The following is a 26,966-nucleotide window of genomic DNA, read 5'->3' as shown; positions in this document are numbered from 1 at the left end:
AGAACATCTGCCTCTCTCTCCTCCTGAACACCCGGGTCTTCCAACACCCCAAAGATCTCTACCGCTGGACTCATTTCCACCCTTGTCTTCAATACCCTGGACATGACATCCGCGAACCCCTGCCAATATCCCCTCATTTTTGGGTATGCTCTCCCCCACCCATCCCCTAGACACTATCCTATCTTGAATCCCACTTCATGTCAGGAGTGGGAAGGATGATACCCGCCTGCGCAGAAAGACCTGCACCTGAAGATATCTAAAATCATTCCCTGCTGCCAACCCAAACTTCTCCTCCAGCGCCCTCAAGCTGGGGAAGCTCCCTTCCAGAAACAGGTCCCCCACCTTCTCAATTCCCACCCTTTGCCATACCTGAAATCCCCCATCTGGGTTCCTTGAAGCGAACCGATGGTTGTCACATATTGGGGACCAAACCGATGCACCCACTGCACCAACGTACCTCCTCCACTGACCCCAGATCCTCAGGGCTGCCACCACCACGGGACTGGTAGAATATCTCGCCGGCAGGAAAGGCAACGGTGCCGTTATCAGCGCCCCCAAGCTGGTGCCCCTGCATGAGGCTGCCTCTATCCGCTCCCAAACCGCCCCCGTCCCCACCACCCACTTCCTTATCATCGCAATATTGGCCGCCCAGTCATAATTACTAAAATTTGGCAGGGCCAGCCCCCCCTCCCCCCGATTCCTCTCGAGCATCACTTTTTTCACCCGTGGGGACTTACCCGCCCAAACAAAGCCCAAAATAATTTTTTTGATCCTCTTAAAAAAGCACCGCGGGATGAAAATTGGGAGGCATTGGAACACAAATAAAAATCTCGGCAATATCGTCATCTTAGCCGACTGCACTCTCCCCGCCAGTGACAGCGGGAGCGCATCCCATCTCCAAAACTCGCCCCTCATCTGCTCAACCAGCCGGGACAAGTTCAACTTGTGTAACCGGCCCCAGTCGCGCGCCACTTGTATCCCCAGATATCTAAAATTGTCTCCCACTGACCTGAACGGTAACTCCCCAGCTGGCCCTCCTGACCTCTTGCCTGGACTACAAACATCTCACTCTTCATCATATTCAATTTGTATCCCAAAAACCGGCCGGTTTCCCCCAGAATCGCCATAATCTCCCTCATCCCTGCCCCTGGATCTGCTACATATAGGAGTAAATCATCCGCATACAGCGATACCCTATGCTCCTCCCCCCCCCCCCCCCAACCAGCCCTTAGAATCTCTCAGAGCAATTGCCAGCGGCTCAGTGGCTAACGTAAACAGCAGTGGGGCGAGGGGGCATCCCTGTCTTGTCTACCGGTGCAGCCTAAGATAGTCCAAGGTCGTCTTATTCGTCCTTACACTGGCTTCCGGGGCCTGGTACAACAGCCTGACCCAGTCGATAAAGCCCCTACCAAACCCAAACCATCCCAGCACCTACCATAGATAGTCCCACTCTACCCGGTGAAACGCCTTCTCCGCGTCCATGGCCACAATTACCTCAACTTCCCTTCTCTCCGGGGGCATCATAATCATATTAAGCAGCCTTCTTATATTGGCTACCAACTGCCTACCCTTGACAAATCCGGTTTGGTCCTCCATAATTACCTCCGGCACACAATCTTCAATCCTGGAGGCCAACACCTTGGCCAGTAACTTAGCGTCCACATTAAGCAATGAGATCAGCCTATAGGACCCACATAGCTCCAGATTCTTGTCCCGCTTCAATATTAACGAGATGGTGGCCTGTGACATCATCGGGGGCAGCACCCCTCTATCCCTCGCCTCGTTAAAAATCTTAACCAGCAACGGCCCTAATATCCCTGAAAATTTTCTTGTAAAATTCCACCGGGAACCCATCTGGCCCCGGAGCTTTACCGACTGCATCGCCTTCAAAACCTCAGATATTTCTTCGGCCCTAATCGGAGCCCCCAACTCGCCCACAGCTCTCCACCCACCCTTGGGAAAGTCAACCCGTCCAGAAAGCGTTTCATCTCCTCGGGGCCCCGCGGGGGGTTCCGAGCGATAGAGTCCGCTATAAACATCCCAAAACGCCCTATTTAGCCCAGCCGAGTCCCGTACCAGGTTCCCATCTCCGTCGACCACCTTATCAATTCCCCTGGCCGCCTCCCTCTTCCTCAACTGCTGTACCAGCATTCTGCTAGCCTCTCCATATTCACACAGCATCCCCCTCGTCTTTCCAAACTGCTCCACTGCCTTGCCCGTGGACAGTACCCCAAACTCAGCCTGCAGCCTCCGCCGCTCCCTTAACAGTCCCGCCCCTGTATTCACCTCATACCTCCTGTCCACCCATAGGATCTCCTTGATCAGTCGGTTCGTCTCTGCCCTGTCTGTCCTGTCCCTATGAGCTTGGATTGAAATCAACTCCCCTTTCACCACTGCCTTCAGCGCCTCCCAGACCACCGCTGCTGAGACTTCACCTGTGTCGTTGACCTGCAGGTAGTCCTGCATGCACTTCCCTACTCTCGCGCACACCGCCTCATCCGCCAACAAGCCCACGTCCAATCGCCACTGCGGACGCTGGAAGCTCTCCTCACTGGCCTGCAGTTCCACCCAGTGTGGGGCATGGTCCGAAATAGTGATGACTGAGTACCCCGTGTCCACCACCCCAGCCAGCAGATCACTACTCAAAATGAAAAAATCGATCCAGGAATACACTTTATGTACATGTGAGTAGAAAGAAAACTCCCTAGCCGTCGGCTGCCTAAACCTCCATGGGCTAATCCCCCTCATCTGCTCCATGAACCCTATCAGCTCCTTTGCCATCGCTGGCACCCTCCCCGTTTTCGAGCACGACCGGTCCAGGCCGGGGTCGATAACCGTATTAAAATCCCCTCCCATCACCAGCTTGTGCGAGTCCAGATCCGGTATCTTCCCCAGCACCCTCTTGATGAATTCAACATCGTCCCAGTTTGGCGCATAGACATTAACCAATACCACCTTCCTCCCCTCCAACTTACCGCTCACCATAACATAACGGCGCCCCCTGTCCGAAACTCGACTGCCAGCCTGGAATTGCACCCGCTTATTAATTAAAATTGCCACCCCTCTCATCTTGGTATCCAGCCCCGAATGGAAGACCTGACTGACCCAACCCTTCCTCAGCCTAACTTGATCCGCCACTCTCAGGTGTGTCTCCTGCAACATCACCACGTCCGCCTTCAGAGCCCTCAGGTGCACAAACACACGGGCCCTCTTGACCGGCCCATTCAGCCCTCTAACGTTCCAGGTGATCAGCCTGCTTGGGGGGCGCAACGCCCCCTCCCCCCCCGCCAGTCAGCCATCCCCCTTTTCTGGGCCCGCCCCCCACCCATGCGCCGCCATCTGTCCGCCTCCAGGTAGCCCTCACCCCCACCTCCTCTCCGTCCCTGAACTCAGGTCCCTCCCTCATCAGCAGAGTAACTGCCCCCCCCCTCCCCAATCCCCTCCAGCAACATCACCCTATAACCCAACCCCTGCCCCGTATTGAACCAATACACACCCACCACTGTGCTTCCGTGGACTAGTTCACCCAGCTAGCCTGGTGACCCTTGCTTCTGGCATCACAAAATCTCCCACCTATTGTTGCCTACTCCCCTCCCCCCGCCCATCGAAACCACTTCCCGCATCAAACCAAAACCGAACAATCTCCTAATTACCATAGGAGATAGCCCAAGAGAGACAGAGACCCCTCCACAAGAAAACCCCTCAATAATACAATTTAAAGTAATTTTTTTTAAATTTTAAAGCCCCCACCAACCATCCCCATCAAAACACCGAAAAACCCAACAAAAAACGAATATCTTTTACTCCCCCATCTTCACCCAAACTTCAAAGACAAAAAAAAAGGCAACAATCAAGCCATGTATACATCGTTCAAAAAAAAGAGAAACATACCGCCGCTTAAGTCCAAAAAGTTCTCAGTTCTGCGCCAGACCTTTCTTGGCAAAATCCATCGCCTCTTCGGGCAATTCGAAGTAATGGTGCTGGTCCTCATGAGTGACCCAGAGGCGCGCCGGGTAGAGGAACCCGAACTTCACTTTCTTTTTGAACAGGATCTCCTTCACTTGCCTGAAGCCTGCCCTCCTTCTGGCCATCTCCAAACTCAGGTCCTGGTAGATGCACAATATGTTATTGTCCCACTTGAAGCTCCTGGTACGTTTGGCCCACTGGAGGACACACTCTCTATCCAAAAATCTTGTGGCACTGAACCGCCATCGCCCTGTACGCCCTGTCCACCTCCAACGGTCGGGGAAATGCCCCCTCCCCCAGAAGCTTCCGGAACATATTTACCGCAAAAGTGCCAGCATCAGCCCCTTCAGGGAGACCGACAATTCTTAAGTTCTGTCGGCGCGCGCTGTTCTCCAGCTCTTCCACCTTTTCTAACAGCCTTTTCTAATGATCCTTCAGCATCCCCACCTCCAGCTCCACCACCGTTTGGTGCTCCTCCTGGTCCGCCAGTGCTTTCTCCAACTTCTGGATCCTGGGCATCCAGCCTACGTTCCATTCGATCGACCGACTCCTTTATTGGGTCGAGACAATCTCGTTTCTGTCTGGCGAAGCCCTCTTAGATGACCTGCATCAGCTCCTCCACCGATGGATGGGCCGTTGCAGCAGGGGTCCAAACCTCGGCCATGTTAACTTCAGCAGCCACTTCTACTCAGCCCTTGCTTATCTTTCTATTTCTTCCCTTATGATCCCTGAGGGTTCTCCGTTCCATGCACCACTGTGTGGATCCAGTGCTTAAATGCCCACAATTTCAAACTCAGAACTCAAAGCCACGAAAAAGTCGGGAAAGTGGACCAAAAGCCCGGCCAAAGCGGGAGCCACCAAGTATGTGACTTACTCCCTCATAGCCGCCACCGAAAGTTCCATCAATGCGTCACTTGTCGGTTGTGCCATTCTCCTTCCCTGATCCGAAGCTGTGCAGGCCCTTCCAAATGGCGCAATCTCATCAGGACCAAATCCTGGCGTCTACATATTCCACTGGCGCTTAAAGTGCAGTTGAACATCCTTGATTGCCAGCATTTTTAATCCGCCGTGACATGCCAGTTATATGCACGAGCAACAAAATCATCAGTAATCTGCAATAGCATTTCTTCAACATCTTCATCAGGGTGCTCATTTGGATCAATGTCACCAGATCCCACAGCACCTTCTTGCTTCAAACCTGATTGCCTTTTGGATTCATAGATCCCCTGAACCCAGTATTCCAGGTTCCAGGTATCTTCGAAAAAATGTCCTTTCAGACTTCAAAAGGAAGGAAACAGCAGCAGCAGCCTCCAGGCATTGGCAGTAAACACAACCTGCAGCACCACTTGAGAATATTTTGTTTATTAAACGGTCAACAGTACCTGTATAGAAGAGATAAAACCCAACTAGATTACAATCCAGTTTTAAAACCAACAATTAATAAACAAGGAAAAGACACCATGCCAAACACACAAGTAACCTTTTGTTTCAGAATATCAGCACAAACAAAACGACAACAGTTCATGTATGCAAAGAAAACAAAACTCACCATATCACCCCTTGCAGGCCCTGAACAAATGGAGAATCCTTGCCATTCGGTCATTTTACATATCAGTCTCTGTCCATGGGCCTTATACAGCCTAATTTCATCAGAACAAAAGCTCGGTATCCACATGTTCCACTCGCATTCATGGTGCAGTAAAACAGCCTTGATGTCCAGCATGTTCGACTCGCAGTGATGTGCTAGTCAACGTACAGCACTAACTTAGGCTAAGGACATGGCTAGTTCTGGAGCACATGCCTTCAGCACTACTGCTGGGATGTTGTCAGGACCCATAGCTTTTGCTGTATCCAGTGGCCTCAGCCACTTTGTTTATTTCACATGGAGCGAATACAGTGGCAGCCTGGTAGCTATGTGATGTGCAGAATGAAGGATTAAAATTATCTTAGAGAGTTGTATCATCAGACCATAAGACATAGGAGCAGAATTAGGCCACTTGGCCCATTGAGTCTGCTCCGCCATTCAATCATGGCTGATATTTTTCTCATCCCCATTCTCCTGCCTTCTCCCCATAACCCCTGATCCCCTTATTAATCAAGAACCTATCTATGTCTTAAAGACACTCAGTGAATTGGCCTTCACAGCCTTCTGCGGCCAAGAGTCCTCAAACATTCCTCATACGACAAGTTCTTCATTCCAGGGATCATTCTTGTGAATCTCCTCTGGACCCTTTCCAAGGCCAGCACATCCTTCCTTAGATATGGAGCACAAAACTGCTCACAATACTCCAAATGGGGTCTGACCAGAGCCTTATACAGCCTCAGAAGTAGATCTCTGGTCTTGTATTCTAGTCCTCTTGCCATGAATGCTAACATTGCATTTGCCTTCTCAACTGCCTTCTCAGCTGAGACTGAACCTGCACATTAAAGAGAATAGTGAACAAGGACTCCCAAGTTCCTTTGTGCTTTTGCTTTTCAAAGCACTTCCCCATTTAGAAAATATTCTATGCCTAAATTCCTCCTTCCAAAGTGCATAACCTCACACTTTTCCACATTGTATTTCATTTGCCACTGTTGCTCTTATTAGCCTTAGTTTTATTAGCTCTAATTCTGTCACCTTTGCTCACGAGTCGCCAGGTATCTTTCTGATACCGCCACGTGGTTCAAGCTCTAGTTATGATTAATAAGACAGCACACCGCTTAGTAAGAGTAAAATCAACGGTCATTTATTATATACAGCAATAAATACTTATACAATAATCCTACTTTCTAGACTACTACCTACCACTACTGGCCAATACTTAACTTTTGGGAATGGCCTACCAGGTCAGGGAAACGAATGGCTTATCGAATTGGGTCTGGCCTGCGGGATTCAAAGGCTGATACAGGTCGATGGCTAGGTGTCTCTATCGGGTAGCGATCGCTGGAGTCAAACTTACGGTTTCTGGTCGATGGTTCTTGCGAAGGTTGCGAGCAGGAGAAGAAGGGAGAGAACGGTCGATCTGAACTTGGCCCCTATCTTTATAGTTCCCGGGGGCTTCCCGCCTCTCGGGGCGGACCTTGACCCTGGTCCCAAGTGATTGGACTTGTTCCCAATTACTGGGCTCGATATGCTCCAATAATGGGGCGATTCCTTGATCGGGGGGTGGTCGTTCACCTTTCTTTGTCTCGGCCACTGCTGGCGCCGCGAGGTCTGGATTGGCATTCAACTGCTAATATGTTGCAATTGTTCCCGGGGATCGCCGATTAAACTGCAGATGTCTGGGTTGATGTGCTGCTAATGGTCGCAGGTATCGATCTGGGCCGACTTCCCCAGAGCCGAATACGCTGTTCTGTCTGCAGCTGTCCATTTGTGCCCTGTTGGCTGCTTTTCCCACCAGCCTTTTCAGTTCGCCATTTTACATCGGGTTTTGGCCAAATTAATCGGGAATCAGCCATTTTAGGTGGCTACACCACTTCATTGCCCACTCTCCTAGCTTGTCCAAGTCCTTCTGGAGCCACCTTGCTTTCTCAATACTACCTGTCCCTCTACAGATCTTCGTATCATCTGCAAACTTCCCAAGAGGTTTTGTCCTGCTGCATTTTTCCACTGCAACCCTTGACCTTTTTTTCCATATATGTTTTGCAAGAGATAAATAGTACTGTAGTTGATGAGCTCAAGCTATTTTCCACTGGTGTTTTTGCCTCAAGAGTGTAATGTGTTTGCCAGAGTAAGATAAAAGCCATAAGCAGGCAAAGATCTGGGGCGTCATTCTCCGCCAGCGGGAGTCTCATTTTTGCCGGCGCCCGGGGGTTTCCCGACGGCGTGGGGCTGCCCCACAATGGGAAACCCCATTGACCGGCCGGTGTTACGGAGACTCCCGCCGGCCGGTCGGGGCAGAAATGTGGCGGGGCGGGTAGGAGAATTTCGCCCCAGGCATGTAGCCAGCTGAATTTGTGCTGTGTATAAATGTTACTGTAAATACTTTTCTGAAGAGACTCCAGAGTTTGAATCTCTCCCTTGACTGATTGTAAATAAGAACTGCTGACTTCAACCATTTCTGGACTCCAAGTGGCATTTTTCCCACAACACTGCCGATTTGATTATCCAAAGTTTTTAATGTGCTGGGAGGCACCTCTGCCTTGAGGTGTCCTCTCTCACACTGACTTACAATTGCAGGCTGCAGCTCTCTCTGTGCTATTAGCCTCCTATTGGGCCCCCACCTTCAGGAAAGCACCAACCATCCTTAATTGGATGTAAAGTGTGTACCCTGGCTATTAATTCACTATTGCTACAAAAATCAGATTGGATGACTGCTTACAATATGATGTAGTGTTGTGACCAGAGGTTGTTGTGACACCAGGGGCAAAATTCTCTGTAATCGGCGCGATGTCCGCCGACTGGCGCCAAAAACGGCGCAAATGAGTCTGGCATCACGCCGCCCCAAAGATGCGGAATCCTCCGCATCTTGGGGTGCCGAGCCCTAACCTTGAGGGGCTAGGCCCGCGCCGCACTGATTTCCGCCCCGCCAGCTGGCGGGTAAGGCCTTTGGTGCCCCGCCAGCTGGCGCGGAAATGACATTGCCGGGCGGCGCATGCGCAGCAGCGTTAGCGGCCGCTCACGGCAACCCCGCGCATGCGCAGTGGAGGGGGTCTCTTCCGCCTCCCACATGGTGGAGACCATGGTGAAGGCGGAAGGAAAAGAGTGCCCCCACGGGACAGGCCCGCCCGCAGATCGGTGGGCCCCGATCACGGGCCAGGCTACCGTGGAGGCACCCCCCGGGGCCAGATCGCCCCGCACCCCCCCCCCCCCCCCCCCCCCAGGACCCCGGAGCCCGCCCGTGCCACCTTGTCCCACCGGTAAGAGAGATGGTTTAATCCGCGCCGGCGGGACAGGCATTCCAGCAGCGGGACTTCGGCCCATCCCGGCCGGAGAATCGATGGGGGGGGGCCCGCCAACCGGCGCGGCGCGATTCCCGCCCCCGCCGTATCTCCGGTGCCGGAGAATTCGGCAACCGGCGGGGGCGGGATTCACGCCAACCCCCGGCGATTCTCCGACCCAGTGGGGGGTCGGAGAATATTGCCCCAGGAGCGGGATTCTCCGACCCCCCGCTGGGTTGGAGAATCGCCGGGGGGCGGCGTGAATCCCGCCCCCGCCGGCTGCCAAATTCTCCGGCGCTGGGGACCTTGCGGGGACGGGAATCGCGCCGCGCCGGTCGGGGGCCGTTGGTAGCGGCCCCCCCCCGGCGATTCTCTGGCCCGCGATGGGCCAAGTGGCCGCCCGTTTTCGGCCGGTCCCGCCAGAGTAAATTAGAGTAGGTACTTACCGGCGGGACCTGGCTGCGCGGGCGGAGGGGCGGGGGGATCTGGCCCCGGGAGGTGCCCCCACGGTGGCCTGGCCCACGATCAGGGCCCACCGATCCGCGGGCGGGCCTGTGCCGTGGGGGCACTCTATTCCTCCGCGTCGGCTCGTGTAAAAGTCCACGATGGCCGACACGGAGATGAACCTCACTGCACATGCGCTGGAATGATGCCAGCACCCGCTCATGCGCCAACTCGCGGCGGAGGCCCTTCGCCGCCGGTTGGCCTGGCGCCAAGCCCCTTCCCCGCCGGCCAGCGGGGCGCAAACTAGTCTGCTGCGGGCCTAGCCCCTGAAGGTGTGTACGATTCCGCACCTTCGGGGTAGCCCAACTCTGGAGTGGCTCACGCCACTCCTCGGCGCCGGGACTGCCCGTCCCGCCGGGTAGGGGAGAATCCCACCCCAGATTCCTGACCCCCAAAATGAAAATTCAGCCCCTTGAATTTGTTGCTCCTAGTTCACCAAAATCTCAGATTTTAAATTCTCATTTCTGCAACTTTCATCTTCCTTATAAGTGTCTTGAGAACTCAGCATTTCCCCAATTCTAGCCTCTTGAGCTTGCAGACTTACGTTCCACTATCGGCAACCTTCAACTGTAGAGGGCCTAAGCTTTGAGTTCCCTCTTGAATATCAATGTCTAACTCATTGACCAGATGTTTGGCCATCTATCCGACATTATCTATCTCGTTATTAGTTCGTTATTGTGTGATTATGCCATATAAATTCAAGATGTTTTTGTAAAGCCATCAGCCAAATCTTAAGTACAAAGGGAACTGAGGCTTTCATACGAGTGACCATATTTGACATTACAAGGATTGGAAATACTATTAAAATCCAAAACAAAATGCCAAATCTTAAGAGGACCATATTTATCTGTTTGAAACGTCTTGTTTCAAATCAATTTGGCTAGGGGAGTGGTGGATCAATGGGATTTCCTCTGAATGCAATTAACCAACACAAACAAATGCAAAGCAAAGCTACCTGGTTGAACAGAGCCAACTGACGCAGAAACACCAGTGCATTAAGGTCATGAAGAAAAAGGGCACAGAATTAAGATGGGTTCCTAAGGTTGAAATAGCATGCCATAGGTATAACAAAGGTATCAGAATAGCAAATCGTTTTTTAAAAATTAAATTATGTAAGAGAAGTGAAGGATAACGATAAAAAGTTTTGTATTTGTATTAAAGGAAAAAAATTGTGAGATTAAGTGAAGGGGGTAGTGGTGAGGGCATAATAATTGATGCTACAGAAATGGCAATCTAACTGAAATGTTTCAACTTGTAGTAGCGAGTGGGAAATGTCAGGTGTTTAACGAGAGCCAACCCGGCGAGGCCATCACCAATATCTAACGTTAATTAGGGCACTTAATTATGCTCCAGCCGGCTGATTCACTGGGACCACACCTGGCAGCTCCCCGCTAACATTGGGGAGCAGCACTTAAACTGATCCCGCAAAGCAAACCTCAAACAGCATGCAGCCATGCTGACCAGCTCCACGATTCAGGGATGCCGACCTGGACAGACTGATGGACGCAGTCGAGCCCGGGCAGGTTACGGGATACCCTGGAAGGTCAGCCACAGGGCAGCCAGTGCCGTCTAGGAGGCAGTGACAGCAACCATCAGCTCAAGGAGTGTCACCAGGAGCGCCACCCAGTACCACAACAAGCTCAACAACCTCCACTGGGCCGCACGGGCGAGTTGGCAGCAATCGTCTGGCACCAGTCCCATTTGCTATGCCCAGAGGACCCCCGTCCCACATACGACTCTGTGCCTGGCGCTGCCCACCCCACTCAGCACAATACCATGATGTGCCCCAGCACACACCGACATCCACCTGCACACCCCACCCATGCCCAGCAATGGTGCACCCATTTGTCCTCCGCCATGCCTCCCACCCACAGTGAAGTAAGCGTGTGGCTCACAATGCCCCCTCTGTGTCTCCACGGGAGAAGTTGGCACACAATAGATGGGAGAGTGGCCCAGACTGGTGGCTGAGTACCGGACCTCCGGGTCCTCACCCCCTATGAGGACAGATCGGTCACCGATTTCGAGATTCGCCTACACCAGAGATGAGTGCCCCCATCCAGATGATTTGTCACATGTTCATGTCAGACATAATGATCCTTCCCTCCGACTGATCACATGCCCATTCTCCTGCAGGATCTCCATCTGATGGTGCTGGTGAGCACTGCACAGTTGCAGATGCACATCAGGCAGAGACAGGAAAGTCCTGGGAGACAGCACATGGATGTCTGATGGATCCCAGGACCTAGCTGACTCCCAGGCAGATGTTGAGCATTCTGACCAGGCTATCCTGAAGCTGATGCAGTCGATAGGGTGCAGCCGTAAGATTCAAAGTGGGATGTCAGCGACACTCCAGCAGGTCCGTAGCCATTTGAGAAGTCCCAAAGGCTACGGGTGCAGGAGATTGTGCTGGAAATACGTGGCACCGAGACCAACACTGCTAAGGTGGCGATCACAGTGGAGAGCCTGGAGCACGACATTAGCAGCATTAGTGGTGGTGGTCAAGGCATAGCTCAGTCAGTGACCGCCGTAACTGAGCGCCTCGACAGCATGTCTGAGTCACTGGGGGATGTGTCCCTGACTCATGTGGACCCTTCCGAGGCGGTACGGAGCATGTCCCAGCCTCAGGAGGGTATTGCCGCGGCGCTGCGGAGCATGTCCCGGTTGCTGGGGGGCGTGTCCCAATCTCAGGTGGACCTTGTCGGGCACTGCGGAGCATATCCCAGTCTCACTGAGGCTGAGGCGCTCCAGCATGTCCCGGTAGATGCACAGATGCACATTGAGGAGGCCTGCAGAGCACGGCCCACTCACAGGGGCGTCAGTGATGGCGTCAACACCATGGTGCAGACAATGGGGAGCTGCCAGGGCTGGCAGAGTCAAATGAAGTATGGGCATTCGGAGCTCAACCCACCTGCCCTTCCGTCTGAGGTGACCCCCAGGACCCTACGTGCAGCGGAGTGCTGGAGGCTGACCTGGAGCCTCCCTACGGGGTGATGACGACAGTCACCAGCTCTCCCCAGTCCACCCCCCTGACAACGGTGTGTCACGATGTCAGACCCTCCGGGAGGTGTACTGCTGTGTCCACATGGGCCTAGTTATGTTGGGTCTCCTCATCAGTCTCCGGCCTCCGTATTGGCGTCATTAGCCAGGTCCTCAGTGGATACCCCTTAACCCCCAAGAGCTATCCGGTCACTCTGGGGTGTCCGTCAGAGATGCCAGGGTTCTCCAACAGCCCCTGGATGTAGCTTCGTGCACACTGTTTGGGAAGCATGCACACAGGTGCATGATCTTGAGATGGTGGTCGCACATAAGTTGGACATTCAGGGAGTGGAACCCCTTCCTGTTGATGAAGAGCACTCCGAGATCACCCGGTGCGCGCAAGGCGACATGCATGCCATCTATTACCCCCTAGACCTGGGGCATCCCAGCGATGGCGGAGAATCCATCTACCTGGGCATCTTGATGAACTTGGTCCAGGTCAAAATTTACATAGTTAACTGCCGGACGAACAGGATGTCCATGACTTCACGGATGCACTTGTGGGCTGTTAGTTGGGAAATACTGCACAAATCTGCTGCTCAAGCCCTGGAATGATCCTGAGGTGTAAAAGTTCAGGACTGTGGTTACCTTGATGGCCAGTTCAGGGTTGCGGTGACCTTGACGGGCACTGGGCGATGGTATCCTCCTCCACATGGACGGCACAAGGGCCCCACCATCCCCTTGTTGAGGCGGAGCTTACTGCGACATATGCTGTCCATCATCTGTTCGAATGATTAGGAACGTCTTGAGCCGTTGTTGTTGACCTCCCCCTCTGGATCCCTTCCTGGCCTGATGGGCAGCCGGGTCCTCGGTGTGGGGGCGGGATCATGCACATGGGCCGCTGCCTCGAGACTCTTGTCAATGCTGCTGATGCTGCCTCCTCCGGCGTCTGGCCATCTGGCCTGCCAACGCCACGGCAAGGGAAGCTTTCGCATTGTCACCCCGGTACCCTTGGATTCCCCAAACGTCCTCCACCCTCACATCTTCTGCCATCCCTCAAGGTACCATCCACATGCACCACCAACTGCAGCAGTGGCCCCTGGGCACCGGACCCCAGATCCTGTACCCCAGACATCCACTGGAAACGTGACCCGGACCAGATGCTAGTTCCCTCCCCAGTTCACACACACGCAACCTTGGTCGCAGGGATGTCCCCAATGCTGAAGCCCAGCTCTTGGATGTTTTAATGTTGACTGCTGCCCCTGTGGTGTTAATGCCTCTAGAGCTCAGAACAAGTGTCCAGGCCTCACAGCCTGATTGGGATGCTGGGCAGTAAAAAAAACACCTGCGTCATGGCACTATACCCATGGGGATCAACTTGGGAGCTCTGAGGCGCTCACATTACTAGAATTGTCAATTCCCCATTAGCAACAGCCTTCAGCTGTGCGGCTGGTGGCCACCATGGTTAGTGGGAGTTACAGTGACCTACACCATAGGTGGTGAAGAAGGCATTCAGCATGCAAGGTTTTATTGGTCAGAATATTAAATACAGGTGTTGGGACATCTTGTTGAAGTTGTACAAGACATTAGTAAGACCACACATGGAATACTGTGTTCAGTTCTAGTCACCCTATTATAGGAAGGATACTATTGAACTAGAAAGTGTGCAGAAGAGATTTACGAGGATGCTACCAGGACTTGAAGGTCTGAGTTATAAGGAGAGGCTGGTTAGGCTGGGACTTTTTTCCCTGGAGCGTAGAAGGATTAGGGGTGATCTTACAGAGGTCTATAAAATAATGAGGAGCATAGATGAGATAGATTGTCAACATCTTTTTCCAAAGGTAGAGGAGTCTAGAACTAGAGGGCATAGGTTTAAGGTGAGAGGGGAGAGATACAAAAGAGACCAGAGGGGAATTTTTTTCACATAGAGGGTGGTGAGCATCTGGAATGAGCGGCGGGTACAATTTTTTCCTTTAAAAAAACAGTTAGACAGTTACATGGGCAGGGTGGGTATAGAGGGATATGAGCCAAATGCGGACAAGTGATAGAAACTGGGCGGCATGGACAAGCTGGGCCGAAGGGCCTGTTTCCATGCAGTATACGTCTATGACTCTATATAATTGCGGAAGGGGCTCTGTCACGGGGGTGTTCGGTGGGACAGACAGGCTGGAGCTGTGCCCATCATGGGTATACACGGTGGCATGGTGGACGTGTGGGCTCTGGGCCTCTCAAACCTCCACCACCCCACGGCCCTGGGGGAGTCCCCCCAACGGAGGCAACCCCTCCCCCCCACAAACACTGGGGCAGCAGTCCCAGTGCCCTCGGGCTGACTGCCCAATTTCGAAAATGGCTACTCGCCTTCCCAAATCCCCACAACAGCAATTGCACTAGCTTCATGCTTTTAAATAGGTGCACTGAACGGTGTCTGCGTAACCACTCACTGGGGAAGCAGTTAGATCACTGAAGTCCATTTGATAGGGGGTCCTTCCCATTAATCGGTTGGAGATTGGCCTTAATTGGTGATTATTGGTTTCTCGCCATGCGAGATCTGGAGTGGGCCGGTTAGATTGGAAACCTATCAACCCCTGTCGTGGTTCCTGATTCCGGGCTCACCCATTATCTAACCGGACCACTCGTTTACCCGCCCAACGGGACACAGCTGGTAGATTGCGTCCGATATGTTTTGTGCCTCAGTTTTTACCAAGGAGACAATGGGTAATTGATCTGGAAATTGAATTGGACCATAATGTCCAAAGTGCTGTGAAAAGAAAAATTGTGGCACAATCCTGGAGAGTGACAAATGTGGTTCCCTTCTTCAAAACAGCATTGTTGGTAAGCTACCGAAGACATCAATTTACTAATCAGGACTATCATAATCAGCATGGATTTCCAAAAGGCAGGTTGGACTCGACCACCATACAGAATTATTTTAAGAAATAACAGAAAGGATAGATCAAGAGGTGGTATAGTTTAAGTTTTTCATAAAAAGTACATTTTATTAAGTTCCACACCCAAGGCTCTTACGGAAAAGCGAACAACAAATTGAATCAAGAAGAATGTGTCCATCTGGATAGAGTGGTTGTCCTAAAAACAGATGATTCCTGTTATTCAAATGAAATTTGTACCATGATTCTATGCTTCTAAGGGTTCTGAATTTAGCTGGTGTAGACAATTTGCCACCTGAATGTTCTGTGTGCTGATTAAAAACATGAATGTCAAATTAATACAGAACAAAATGTATACAGCAATTATTCTCCATATTTTATAGTTCTTTGCCCTAAATTATGTCTTTCTTTAGGTGAAGGAACAACCGGACTATGAATGCAATCTGTACATGTATTTTTACTTCGTTATTTTCATCATCTTTGGATCTTTCTTCACCTTAAATTTGTTTATTGGTGTGATTATTGACAACTTCAATCAACAGAAGAAAAAGATAAGTATTTTGCCCTATGAGAAAATTAATACAACTAATATGGTCATAGAGTAGTGTACTGACTGCCTTAATTCTTGTAAAATGCCAGTAGAATTACAGTTTTGTGCATATTTCCCTCGAAGTCAGATCTGCCGTTTTTCCTTGGACAAAAACACTATGGCAAGTATTTTACTTGGGAAAAAAACTATCATTACACCATGGACAGGATTTCTCTCCAGACCTAAGGACTTGGAGAAAGACTTGCAGTTCTGGGGAACAATCACTGATCTATGATTTCCCCCAAATTGGCCAACTAAGGACTAGAGGGCAGGCTTGTCCTCCAATTAAGGTAGGCGGATAGACTCTCTAAGCTGGGAGAAGACCTCCAGGTTGAAAACAAGTGCCCCATTGCAACTTTCTGGTCCTGGAAGGGCAATGGGTCTACATTGAGTTAGCCACCAGATATGAGCAGAGAGAGAGGGAACATTATGTCCAGGGATGACACTGAATGAACAAAGTCTTTTGTAAGGCTGAGTGGTGCCAAGAGAAGCATTTTGGCCCCTCTTCAGCCCGTCCAAGAAATAATTGAAAGTTTCCTGGTCTGTTTCGTGCTTGGTACAAATGGGAAGAACGGCCACTTGTAACCTGTATCTTACAGTTGATGTAGGATGTGATTTGCATATTTAAGTAACCGAATGTCTATTTGACATGAATAGGTTGCTTGGTCATTTGCACACCAGTTGAAAATTGCATTAGGTAGAGTTTGGGCTTATATAGAATGATTGAGTGCTCCCCCCCTCCCCCACCCCCACCTCCCAATACCTAATTTGTAATCGCTGAGGCCAGGATTGCCACCATAAATCTATAGCTCTGTTATCTCTGTTCCATCATTTGTGACATATTTTGTTTTATGATTCTTCATTCTATATTATTAACCTCTGTTTTATTTTCCAAATCACGGGCGTCATTCTCCGCCGGCGGGAGTCTCCATTTTGCCGGCGCCCGGGGGTTTCCCGACGGCGTGGGGCTGCCCCACAATGGGAAACCCCATTGACCGGCCGGTGTTACGGAGACTCCCGCCAGCCGGTCGGGGCAGAAATGTGGCGGGGCGGGTAGGAGAATTTCGCCCCACGTTTGGTGCGGGGCTGCGGAGAATAACCTTTCACGCAGAAATCGGGCCCGGCGCCGGTATGGCGATTCTCCGGGACCCGAGAAACGGCGTGATCGCAGAGTTCTGCGCATGGCTGGGGCGCCATTGCCAGAGGCCCACCCAGCGATCATCCACTCCCAGCCGGGCAAGTTCCCGGCAGTGTGGTTCTAACCACCTATCGCCGTTTGGAAACCTCGCCAGGCGGCTGCCGACTCAGTCCGCGGCCACGCTGGAGGGGGGCAGGCGGATCGGCCACCGGGGGGGGGGGGTGCCTTATGGGCGACCAGGGGACAGATCGGGCCGGTCAGATGCAAGGGCGTGCAGCTGATCGGGGGGACCTCCGCAGTACGAGTCTGCCATGGCGCTCAGCGCGACCCTGGAGGCCTCCGCCGTACGCATGCGTGGACTCGAAATCGGAAGTGCGGGGGCCGGTATCTGCATCGAAAGCTGCGTGAAGTACTCCAGGTCCCTGCCAGCCCCCTGAAGGTGAGTGAATTAGCTGTTTTTTTGAGCAGACGCCGGAGTGAAACGCCAGCGTCTTTACGCCGGCATAGGGACATGGTCCCATTTTGGGAGAATCCAGCCCATGTTTCTGATTCCTTCACTGTGCATCTGATTCTGTCTTGCATTTTCTTCATATGACTCTGGCTCTCGACTTTTGGACCCAATTTTATTTAGATAATTTTGTTATGGATAGGAGGAGGGTTATTTTAAACAGCCCCTGATTTCTCCTCTCACTAACCATCCATAAACAGAAAAGTGTTTTTCGTTTTATTGATTTTCTCCTTTATAAGTGGTGGCATAGTTTCCCCAAACCTTGGGTGGGATTCTCTGTTGCCTGACGCCAATATCAGAATTGGCGATCGGGTGTAGAATCCCTTCCGACACCCGATGCTCCTTCCCCTTTGGGACGAGTTCCTGACCGCACGGTTGACGTGTGGTCTGAGCGGTCGGGAACCTGACATGGCAGCCGCAGACTGTGTCCAGCAGCGCCACAGTCGGCCATGAGCCGTGCTGCTGGCCAGGGGTAGAGGGGCTTCTGCTAGGGCTGGGGGGATTGGTGGGGGGTGGTGAAGGGTTGTCCTGTGGGGCCGTATTTGGCAGGTCGGTCCGCGCACGGCTGGTGCCATGTTGTACGGCACAACCTCTGCAGGTCGTCGCCGTGCGCTTGCGCTTCCATTCTCTGGCCGTTGTAGCGCGGGAGCCGGGAGTTTTACCTGGCGCCGCTGCTAGCCCCTCACCAGTCCCGGAATTGGCGAGGGTTCGGTGCCGATATTGGTGAAATAAAACGCCACAGTTCCTACACCAGCGTCAACACTTAGCCGCAGAATCGGAGAATCCAGCCCCTTAAATTTGGGTTTCAACACTCCATGAATAATTTTCATGGAAACATACATAGAAAATAGAAGGAGGAGGAGGCTATGCGGCCCTTCGAGCCTGCTCCGCCATTCATTATGATCATGGCTGATCGTCGAGTTCAATACCCTGATCCCTTTAGCCCCAAGAGCCAGATCTAATTCCTTCTTGAAATTACACAATGCTTTCCCCTCAGCTACATTTTGTGGTAGTGAATTCCACAGATTCACCACTCTCTGGCTGAAGAAATTGGCGTCTCCTCAGTCCTAAAAGGTTCACCTCTTATCCTCAAACTATGACCCCTAGTTCTGGACTCCCCCACCACCCGGGAACATTCTTTCCGAATCTACCCTGCCTAATCCTGTTAGAATTTTATAAGTTTCCATGAGATTCCCTCTAACTCTTCCAAACTCCAATGAATATTATCCTAACTGACTTAATCTCTCCTCATATGACAGTCCCTCCTCCCAGGAATCAGCCTGGTAAACCTTCTCTGCACTCCCTCCATAGCGAGAACATCCTTTCTCAGAAAAGGACTCCAAAACTGCACACAATATTCCAGGTGTGGTTCCACCAATGCCCTATACCATTATAGCAAAACATCCGAGTACAGGAGCAGGGATTTGTTGTTGCTATTATACAGGGCTATGGTGAGGTCACACCTAGAATTTTGTGTGCAGTTTTGGTCTCCTTTTCTGAGGAAGGATGTTCTTGCTCTCGAGGGAGTGCAGCGAAGGTTTACCAGACTGATTTCAGGGATGGCGGGACTGTCATATGAGGAGAGATTGACTAGGTTAGGATTGTTCTCGCATGAGTTCAGAAGAATGAGGGGGGATCTCATAGAGACTTATAAAATGTTAACGGGACTAGATAGGGTAGATGCAGGGAAGATGTTCCCAATGGTGGATGTGTCCAGAACCAGGGGTCACAGTCTGAGGATTCAGGGGAAAGCATTCAGACAGAGATGAGGAGACATGTTTTCCCCAAAGAGAGGTGAGCCTGTGGAATTCATTACCACAGGAAGTAGTTGATGCTAAAACATTGAATGGATTCAAGAGGCGGCTAGATATAACACTTGGGGCAAATGGAATCAAAGGTTATGGGGAGAAAGCAGGATTAGGCTATTGAGTTGGATGATCAGCCATGATCGTGATAAATGGTGGACCAGGCTCAAAGGGCCAAAAGGCCTCCTCCTGCTCCTATCTTCTATGTATCCCTATTCCTATACTCAAATCCTCTCGCTATGAAGGCCAACATACCATTTGCCTTTTTTACTGCCTGCTGTACCTACGCGCTTACTTTCAGCAGCTGATGCACAAGGTCTCGCTGAGTATCCACCTCTCTCAATTTACACCCATTCAAATAATAATCTGTCCTCCTATTTTTGCTACCAATGTGGATAACCTCACATTTAACAACGTTATACTGCATGTTATATTTGCATAGCAAACTCAAGGTAAGATAACATAAAAGGGGTTGGTTTATCTGCACGTTCTCCTAGTGTCTATGTGGATTTCCTCTCGGTGCTCCAGTTTCCTCCCACAGTCCAAAGATGTGCAGGTTAGGTGGATTGGCCATGCTAAATTGCCTTTAGTGTCCAAAAAGGTTAGGTGGGATTACTGAGTTATGGGGATAGGGTGGAGGTGTGGGCTTGGGTAAGGTGCAGATTTGATGGGCCAAATGGCCCCCTTCTGCACTGTAAATTCTATGATCTATCACTTCACACACTCAAAACACTGAGAGGGATTTTGTAAGATCCTCCCATTTGCATTCATACAATACAAAGAAGGATAAGGGAGAGGAAGGACATTTAGGTCCAGACCACAATAGAATACAATTTAGGTTTTTAAGTGAGTCCAGAATCTAGAATCAAAAGTCTAATGGAACATTTCTTCAGAGGGGAGGTTGACTATTGCAGAGTGATCCATCTTTTCAGAAACAAGACTTCCACTGGGGGAGAAGGCACATAGAGTTGAGTTCTTCTTGAAGATACAAGTTCCAATGTTCCAGTAGTTTGCAGTTTTGATGAGGGCTGTGGTAAACCACTGTATTATCTTGTACTGTTGTATTGTTACATGCCTGGGCTTGTCCCTGTTGGCTCCGAACCACTGTAGTATATAATCTGTGTATTGTGGTAAACTGCCACTGTATTATATGTAATGTGGTAAACCCCTGCCTGCTGGCTCTGCCTCCCCCCGGGCTCGGTATAAAGGTGGCTAGTCTCCGCCGCTGCCTCAGTTCGGGATCTGAGGCCAGGAAGTTTTCTGTTTAGTTTATTAAAGCCTCAGTTACGTTCACTACTCGTTTTGTGTTCATTGATGGCACATCAAGGGCCAGAGTTCTTTCTTCTGCAACCTGATTCATGATAAGATGGTAGATATCACAGGTTGCTTGCCTGGAACTACTGTTTCTTTTGGAGGTGACTACTTATAACTTCCAACAGCTTGTTAATTATAGGAATTCAGACAACTCTTGGTCATCTGACAGTAATTTTGGTTTATTAAAGGAGGCCCCTGGCCATTTGCACCAGATTACAGACTATGAGTTGCAAACAGCTGCCTTTGTTCATAGCTGGCTGTGGCAGACATCTTGTCTGTGAGACCATTGTGTTGGCTTGGCTGGAATGTTCATGCAATGCAAAGGGTGTTAAATTCCAAGAGGTGTGAGGTGTTAGCCTTTGTTCATTTTCAAACTGCTCAGAAACTTCCAGAAGCTAGCATGTGATTAGCTGGAGTCATCTTTCATTCCAGCCATTGTCCATTTTGGAAAAACAGAGAAAAAAATTATTTGATAAAGTAGTCTGGCTGACTGAGATAACATATATATTCTGTCCCGTCTCAACTTGGAGAATTTTGATTCCTTGTTGTTTTCTAATTTTCTGTGAACTAAGTTTCATTTATTATTGGACCAAAATGTTTTTTCTCCATTCTGTTTATCTGATTCACTGCTATTTGAATTGTACTCTTTGTTCTGTGTGGCTTATTCTCTGTTCACTTTTTCCCATCCTGTTTACCTGATCTACTCTTCTCTCTTCTATTTTCATGTTTTATTTAGTTTTTTTCTCCTGTCTTTCCAATTCTGTGTTCTTTGTGGCCGAACAACAGTGACTGATTGCAGAATTAAGGGCAGTAACAGCAGGGAGAAGAGCTATTGACGAGGGTAGCAACCACGAATGATTCAAACACTATGAAGCTGCCAGAACCATTACATTGAAAATTATGGTATACTGAATGAGGCCCACTTCACTCACAAGAGTATGTTTTTTTGATTGGCTCCCAAATACTGCATTATAACAAGGGTCTACTGCATGTTTTTCTATTCCAGCTGAAGAATCAATATTTTTGTAATTTTACGGAGAAATGGTACAAAACTTAAATTGCAGGCCCATGAAAAATCAGAGATCATTTCTTAATTCAAAGGTTCAAAATTCTGCTGACATTTTAGACAGTTAGCAGGGTAGGGATGGAGCTATTTATATACTGAAAGCATATAAATCGTGCTTTTAGAATTCCAGCCGAGGTTCCCACCTTGTGGTCTCGCTAGAAAGTCAGTGAAGCTCCCTACTTCTGCAGGACAGGTAACCATGTGAAGACCAAGCTAATGGTTGAAGTTACAAAAGAAAGGAAATTACCTGCAGGGAATGGTGAGGCAAAATTCCAAACATAATTGGCATTGACTACATTTTGTCTGAACATCTTTGAAGTCTTGGAATATATGCCTCCTCGCTACAGGCATTGGATGTCCTGGATCTAAAAGTGACAAGCTGAGTTGAATTTGCATTTATCCAGTAATGTGCCAGACACACACCCTAACTATGCCTGCACATGTTTTTTTTCATCATCTACCCACCACCCAATCACAACAAAGGGAAAAAAACTTAGCTGATCTAGATTCCATCCCAAATTTAACTCGCCTTAGTTTATTGTGGGCCCCAAAATTACGCCATTATTTTTTTTGCATTAAACTGAATCTTTTTTTCTTTGGCGCAAATCATCAAATTTTTACAGTGCTGAAGGGGCCCATTGTGTCTGCACCAGCTTTCCAAATGAGCATCATGACATAGTATTGCCCCCCTCCCCCGACCTTTTCCCCATACCCCATGCACAATGTTTCTATTCAAGTAATCATCTAATTCTCTTTTGAATGCCTTGATTGAAGCTGTCTCCACCACACTTCCAGCCCCAGATCACCTGTTGTGTGGAGAAAACAAATAAATTCTCCCCTCACATTTGCTTCTGTTGCAAATCATGTTAAATCTGTGCCCTCTCGTTCTGGATCCATTTACGAGCAGGAACAGTTTTTTCCTTTCTACTCCCTCCAGCCCCCTCACGATTTCGAACATCTCTATCACATCTCCTCTTAGCCTTCTTTTCTCCCAGGAGAACAGTCCCAACCTCTCCGATCTATCCTCAAACCTGAAGTTTTTCATCCCTGGAACCATTCTTGTCAACCTCTTCTACGCTCTCTCCAAAGCGTTCACATTCTTCTTATAGTGTGGTGCCCAGAACTGTTTATTTTCCAGCTGAGATATAACTAGTGTCTTGTATAAGTTCAGCATTACTTCCTTGCTCTTGTACTCTATGCTCCATTTAACAAAGCCCGGAATACCAAATGCTTTGTTTACTGGTCTCTCCACCTGTCCTGCCACCATCAATGATCTATGCACATATACACCCAGGTCCCTCTGCTTCTGTACTCCCTTAAGAATTTTACCCTTTGTTTTATATTGGCGAGATTCTCTGGTCCCCCAGATACGTGTTTATCGGCGACAAATCGCTGGTGGCGGGATTCTATACCTCCACCACTTGTCAATGGGATTTCCCTTTGTAGCCACCCACGCTGCCGCGAAACCTGCTTGCAGGAATGCGCTGCAGGCGGAAAAGTGAATCGCAACAACCGGAGAACTCTGGTCATTGGCTCTCCATGTTCCTCCTGCCAGAATGAATCACCTCATATTTCTCAATATTGTACTTCACCTGCCACCTATCTGCCCACTCCACCAACTTGTCTATGTCTTTTTGAAGTACTATACTGTCCTCTTCAGAGTTTACAATACTTATATGTTTTGTGTCATCTGCAAACTTTGAATTGTCCCCTGCACACCAAGATCTGGTTCCTTAACATATATTAGAAAAAGCAAGGGTCCCAATACCAACCCCTGGGGCACACCACACCAATCCTTCCTTGCGGCTGGCTAATCATATCCAAATTTATTTAAACCCATTAAAATTAGGTTCTCACCCTTCGTGGGCATGTACCTCGTGACGACACAAGTGAGGTGTGCGAAAAATTGGGAAACGTAAACTCTCAGTTTGAAAAATCGCCCTCTATATCTCAGATATAGTGGCAGATCAAACTTGTGGGTATTTATTGCAGATATTAAAAAATGGTGGTTGTAACTATGGGTGAAATAAAGAGAACTAGGGGTCTTAATAGACTTGATACTAAGTCAATAAAAGTGGCAATCAGAAAGACAGATAGATCTCACATGCATGATAACATTCTCACCAGAGATATAAATTATGGGATGAACATTGCAGACTTACTGGAATTGAACTGTCATGGATTTCTGGAAAATAGCAGTACTCTATCCATCAATTCATATCAAATTATAAAGCCTTTTAGTACGTGTGCATTTCTGTCCTTTGTACTTCAAAAGTTAGTCACACTCCAAATGTTGCATACTGACTAATGCAAAATACTGTACAATATTTTTTTTAAAGAGCAGAAAATGAAATTTGTTTCTATTGCCCTAATTCAAGGAGAACTCTTTGTTATATGCCAGAAAAAATATTATTGGGATCCTGGATTTTGAATATCTTTTAACTTCTCAAATTGAAATGGAAATTGCAGTCATATACAAGCTTGTGGTAAACTACTGTTGTACTTGTATTAGAGGATGTATGGTAGAACCTGCACTACAGGTTCGCCTGTGGCCCCTGCCTGCTGGCTTCGCCCAGGAGGTGGGGTATAAATATGCGTGTCCTCCAGCTCGCAGCCATTTCGCCAGCTGCTTTGGGAGGCCACACATCTCATACCAATAAAGCCTCAGTTTGGATTCCACTTTCGTCTTTAGTCAAATTGATCATGCCTCAATTTATTGGTATCAGTTTCGAAGGATGGACCTCCGTATTAAACCAGATCGCCTGCAGCTGGATCCGGACTCAAGCGATGCCAGAAAGGACTTCCAGCACTGGCTAGCTTGCTTTGAAGCGTATATCAACGCGGCGCCGACCCCTGTTCCGGAGGCTCAGAAGATCCAGATCTTATATTCCAGGCTGAGCTCCAAAGTCTTCCCGCTGATCCAGGATGCGGCAAACTACGCCGAAGCCATGACTCGACTCAAGGACAATTACGAGCAAAAGACAAACACGCTCTTCGCCAGGCACGTGCTCGCAACCCGTTCTCAACTATCGGGTGAGTCCATAGAAGACTTCTGGAGGGCCCTAATCCCACTACTGTGACTGCCAGGACGTTACAGCTACGGAACACTCAGATCTCCTTATGAGGGACGCCTTTGTGACTGGAATTGGGTCAGATATCATAGGTCAGCGGCTCGCAGAGACTAAAAAGCTAGCGCTCTCCAAGACGGTCGCCCTGCGCAACGTTCAGTCCTACGCCCCCAACAGCACGGCCCACCCCTCCTACGCTTCATGGACCTCAAAGGCAGCCGCCCCAGAGGGGGCACTGCCCACCCAATACGCCTACGCTATACGCCAGCCAGCAAACCCCAGGGCGCCCCGATGCTACTTTTGCGGCCAGCAAAAGCACCCCCGCCAACGCTGCCCGGCCTGCGCTGCCCTTTGTAAAGCATGCTGGAAGAAGGGCCACTTCGCCGCAGTGTGCCAGGCCCGCTCAGTGGCCGCAATCGCGCCCCCCCCCACCCCCAGTCACGGACAATGGTCGCCGCCATCTCCTCCTCCCCCCCAGACCATGTGGGATCAGTGGGCGCCGCCATCTTCCCCTCAGTGCACCACGTGCGTTTCATGGGTGCCGCCATCTTCCTCCACCCCCGCAACTTGCGTTCCATGGGCGCCACCATTTTGTAACCCCCAATATCTCCGGGCGCCGCTATCTTGTCTACCCCTCAGCACATGGACACCACCAGCGTTCCAAGATCGGAACTCAATGGCCGCCCCATTACCCGATGACCAACCAAGGCTCGCCTCCGTGTCACTCGACCAGACCCGCCACCTGACCAACGCATCCACCAGCGTGAAATTCGACGGCCATGTGACTTCTTGCCTGCTGGACTCCGGGAGCACCGAGAGCTTTATACACCCGGATACAGTAAGGTGCATCTCCCTCACGATACACCCCGCCAATCAAAAAATCTCCCTGGCCTCCGGATCCCATTGCGTAGCGATCCGGGGGTACTGTACGGTCATGCTCACGGCCCAGGGCGTAGAATTCCACGGTTTCCGCCTCTACGTTCTCCCGAACCTCTGCGCTGCACTTATCCTCGGCCTGGATTTCCAGTGCAACCTCCAGAGCCTAACCATTAAATTCGGCGGACCATTACCACCCTTTACTGTGTGCGGTCTCGCGACCCTAAAGGTCGACCCACCTTCCCTGTTTGCTATTCTAACTCCAGATTGCAAACCCGCCACCACCAGGAGCAGACAGTACAGCACGCAGGATAAGACCTTCATCAGGTCCGAAGTCCAGCGGTTGCTTCGGGAAGGCATCATCGAGGACAGCAACAGCCCCTGGAGAGCTCAAGTGGTAGTAGTTAAATCTGGGGAGAAACACCGAATGGTCGTGGACTACAGTCAGACCATCAACAGGTACACGCAGCTCGACGTGTACCCCCTCCCACGCATATCTGACATGGTTAACCAGATTGCACAGTACCGGGTCTTCTCAACGGTGGACCTGACATCCGCCTACCACCAGCTCCCCATCCGTAAATTGGACCGTCCACACACCGCGGACGGAAAAGGCTTATTAAAGTTAAAGTTTTAGGTCCTTGACACAATTTTTAAGTACCAATGGGCATGGTATTGGATGTAGAGTGGCCTAATCAATGAAGACTGCTCTCCGATATCACAAAGAAGATCCATAACCCACAATAATCTTCTTGCTCACCACAGGCTGTTCAGTGATCCTTCACTATGAATGCAACACTTCACTCCAGCTTTTGACTTTTGTTTCGGTTCTACAGTTGGACCATCAGGTGGTTTCTCCACCCCTAGTTAGAGCCATTGGGCAAGGCAGTGTGATCTTTCAGCCCACTGCCTACCTACCATGTGCTCTATATGAAAATCAGCTTTGTTATTTTGGGCTTCAATCAAGGCCGTAACCTGGGGACCAAGTGGGAGAACTGAGCTCTTATTTTCTGGGATGGAGACTAGTTGAGCATTCATCCCGGAGGCAGCCTCCGAATTGGCCACCAAAATAGCATATCATCTAAGTTACTGAGCCACATGGTGATGAGGGAGATTAAAATTTATTTAATTTATTTACAGTACAAAAGAAGAAAAACAGTGTTTAAAAGATCATATAATACTCAATTTTAATCGAAAATTAATTTAATTTAAATTAGTTATATAATTCAAGTTTAATTTTTAAAAATCTGCACTTAATATTAGTTCCTCAATCTTGAAGAATTTATTTTGGCTACCAGCTTTTGGGGTTTGGCTCAATCAAGACAAGTTGAATCTTGGATTAATCACCAGGAATTAACACTGTGAGAGTTGTGATACTTACAAAATTATTAGTTCAAACATGCTGAGCAAT

The 26,966-nt window shown here is 49.8% G+C and overlaps 1 protein-coding gene across 8 annotated transcripts in view; it reads left to right on the top strand.

The window, feature by feature from the left end:
- scn1laa (sodium channel, voltage-gated, type I-like, alpha) overlaps positions 1 to 26,966 on the top strand; it is a 480,246-nt gene that overhangs the window by 442,123 nt on the left and 11,157 nt on the right. For all 8 annotated transcript variants that reach the window (XM_072473978.1, XM_072473996.1, XM_072473987.1 and 5 more), the window contains exon 24: positions 15,605 to 15,742. In XM_072473978.1, coding sequence (XP_072330079.1) covers positions 15,605 to 15,742 — 138 coding nt within the window. The remainder of the gene's footprint in view (positions 1 to 15,604; positions 15,743 to 26,966) is intronic.

Source organism: Scyliorhinus torazame, chromosome 2, assembly GCF_047496885.1.
Source record: "Scyliorhinus torazame isolate Kashiwa2021f chromosome 2, sScyTor2.1, whole genome shotgun sequence".
Classification (NCBI taxonomy): Eukaryota; Metazoa; Chordata; class Chondrichthyes; order Carcharhiniformes; family Scyliorhinidae; genus Scyliorhinus; species Scyliorhinus torazame.
This window is presented reverse-complemented; position numbering and strand designations above follow the sequence as displayed.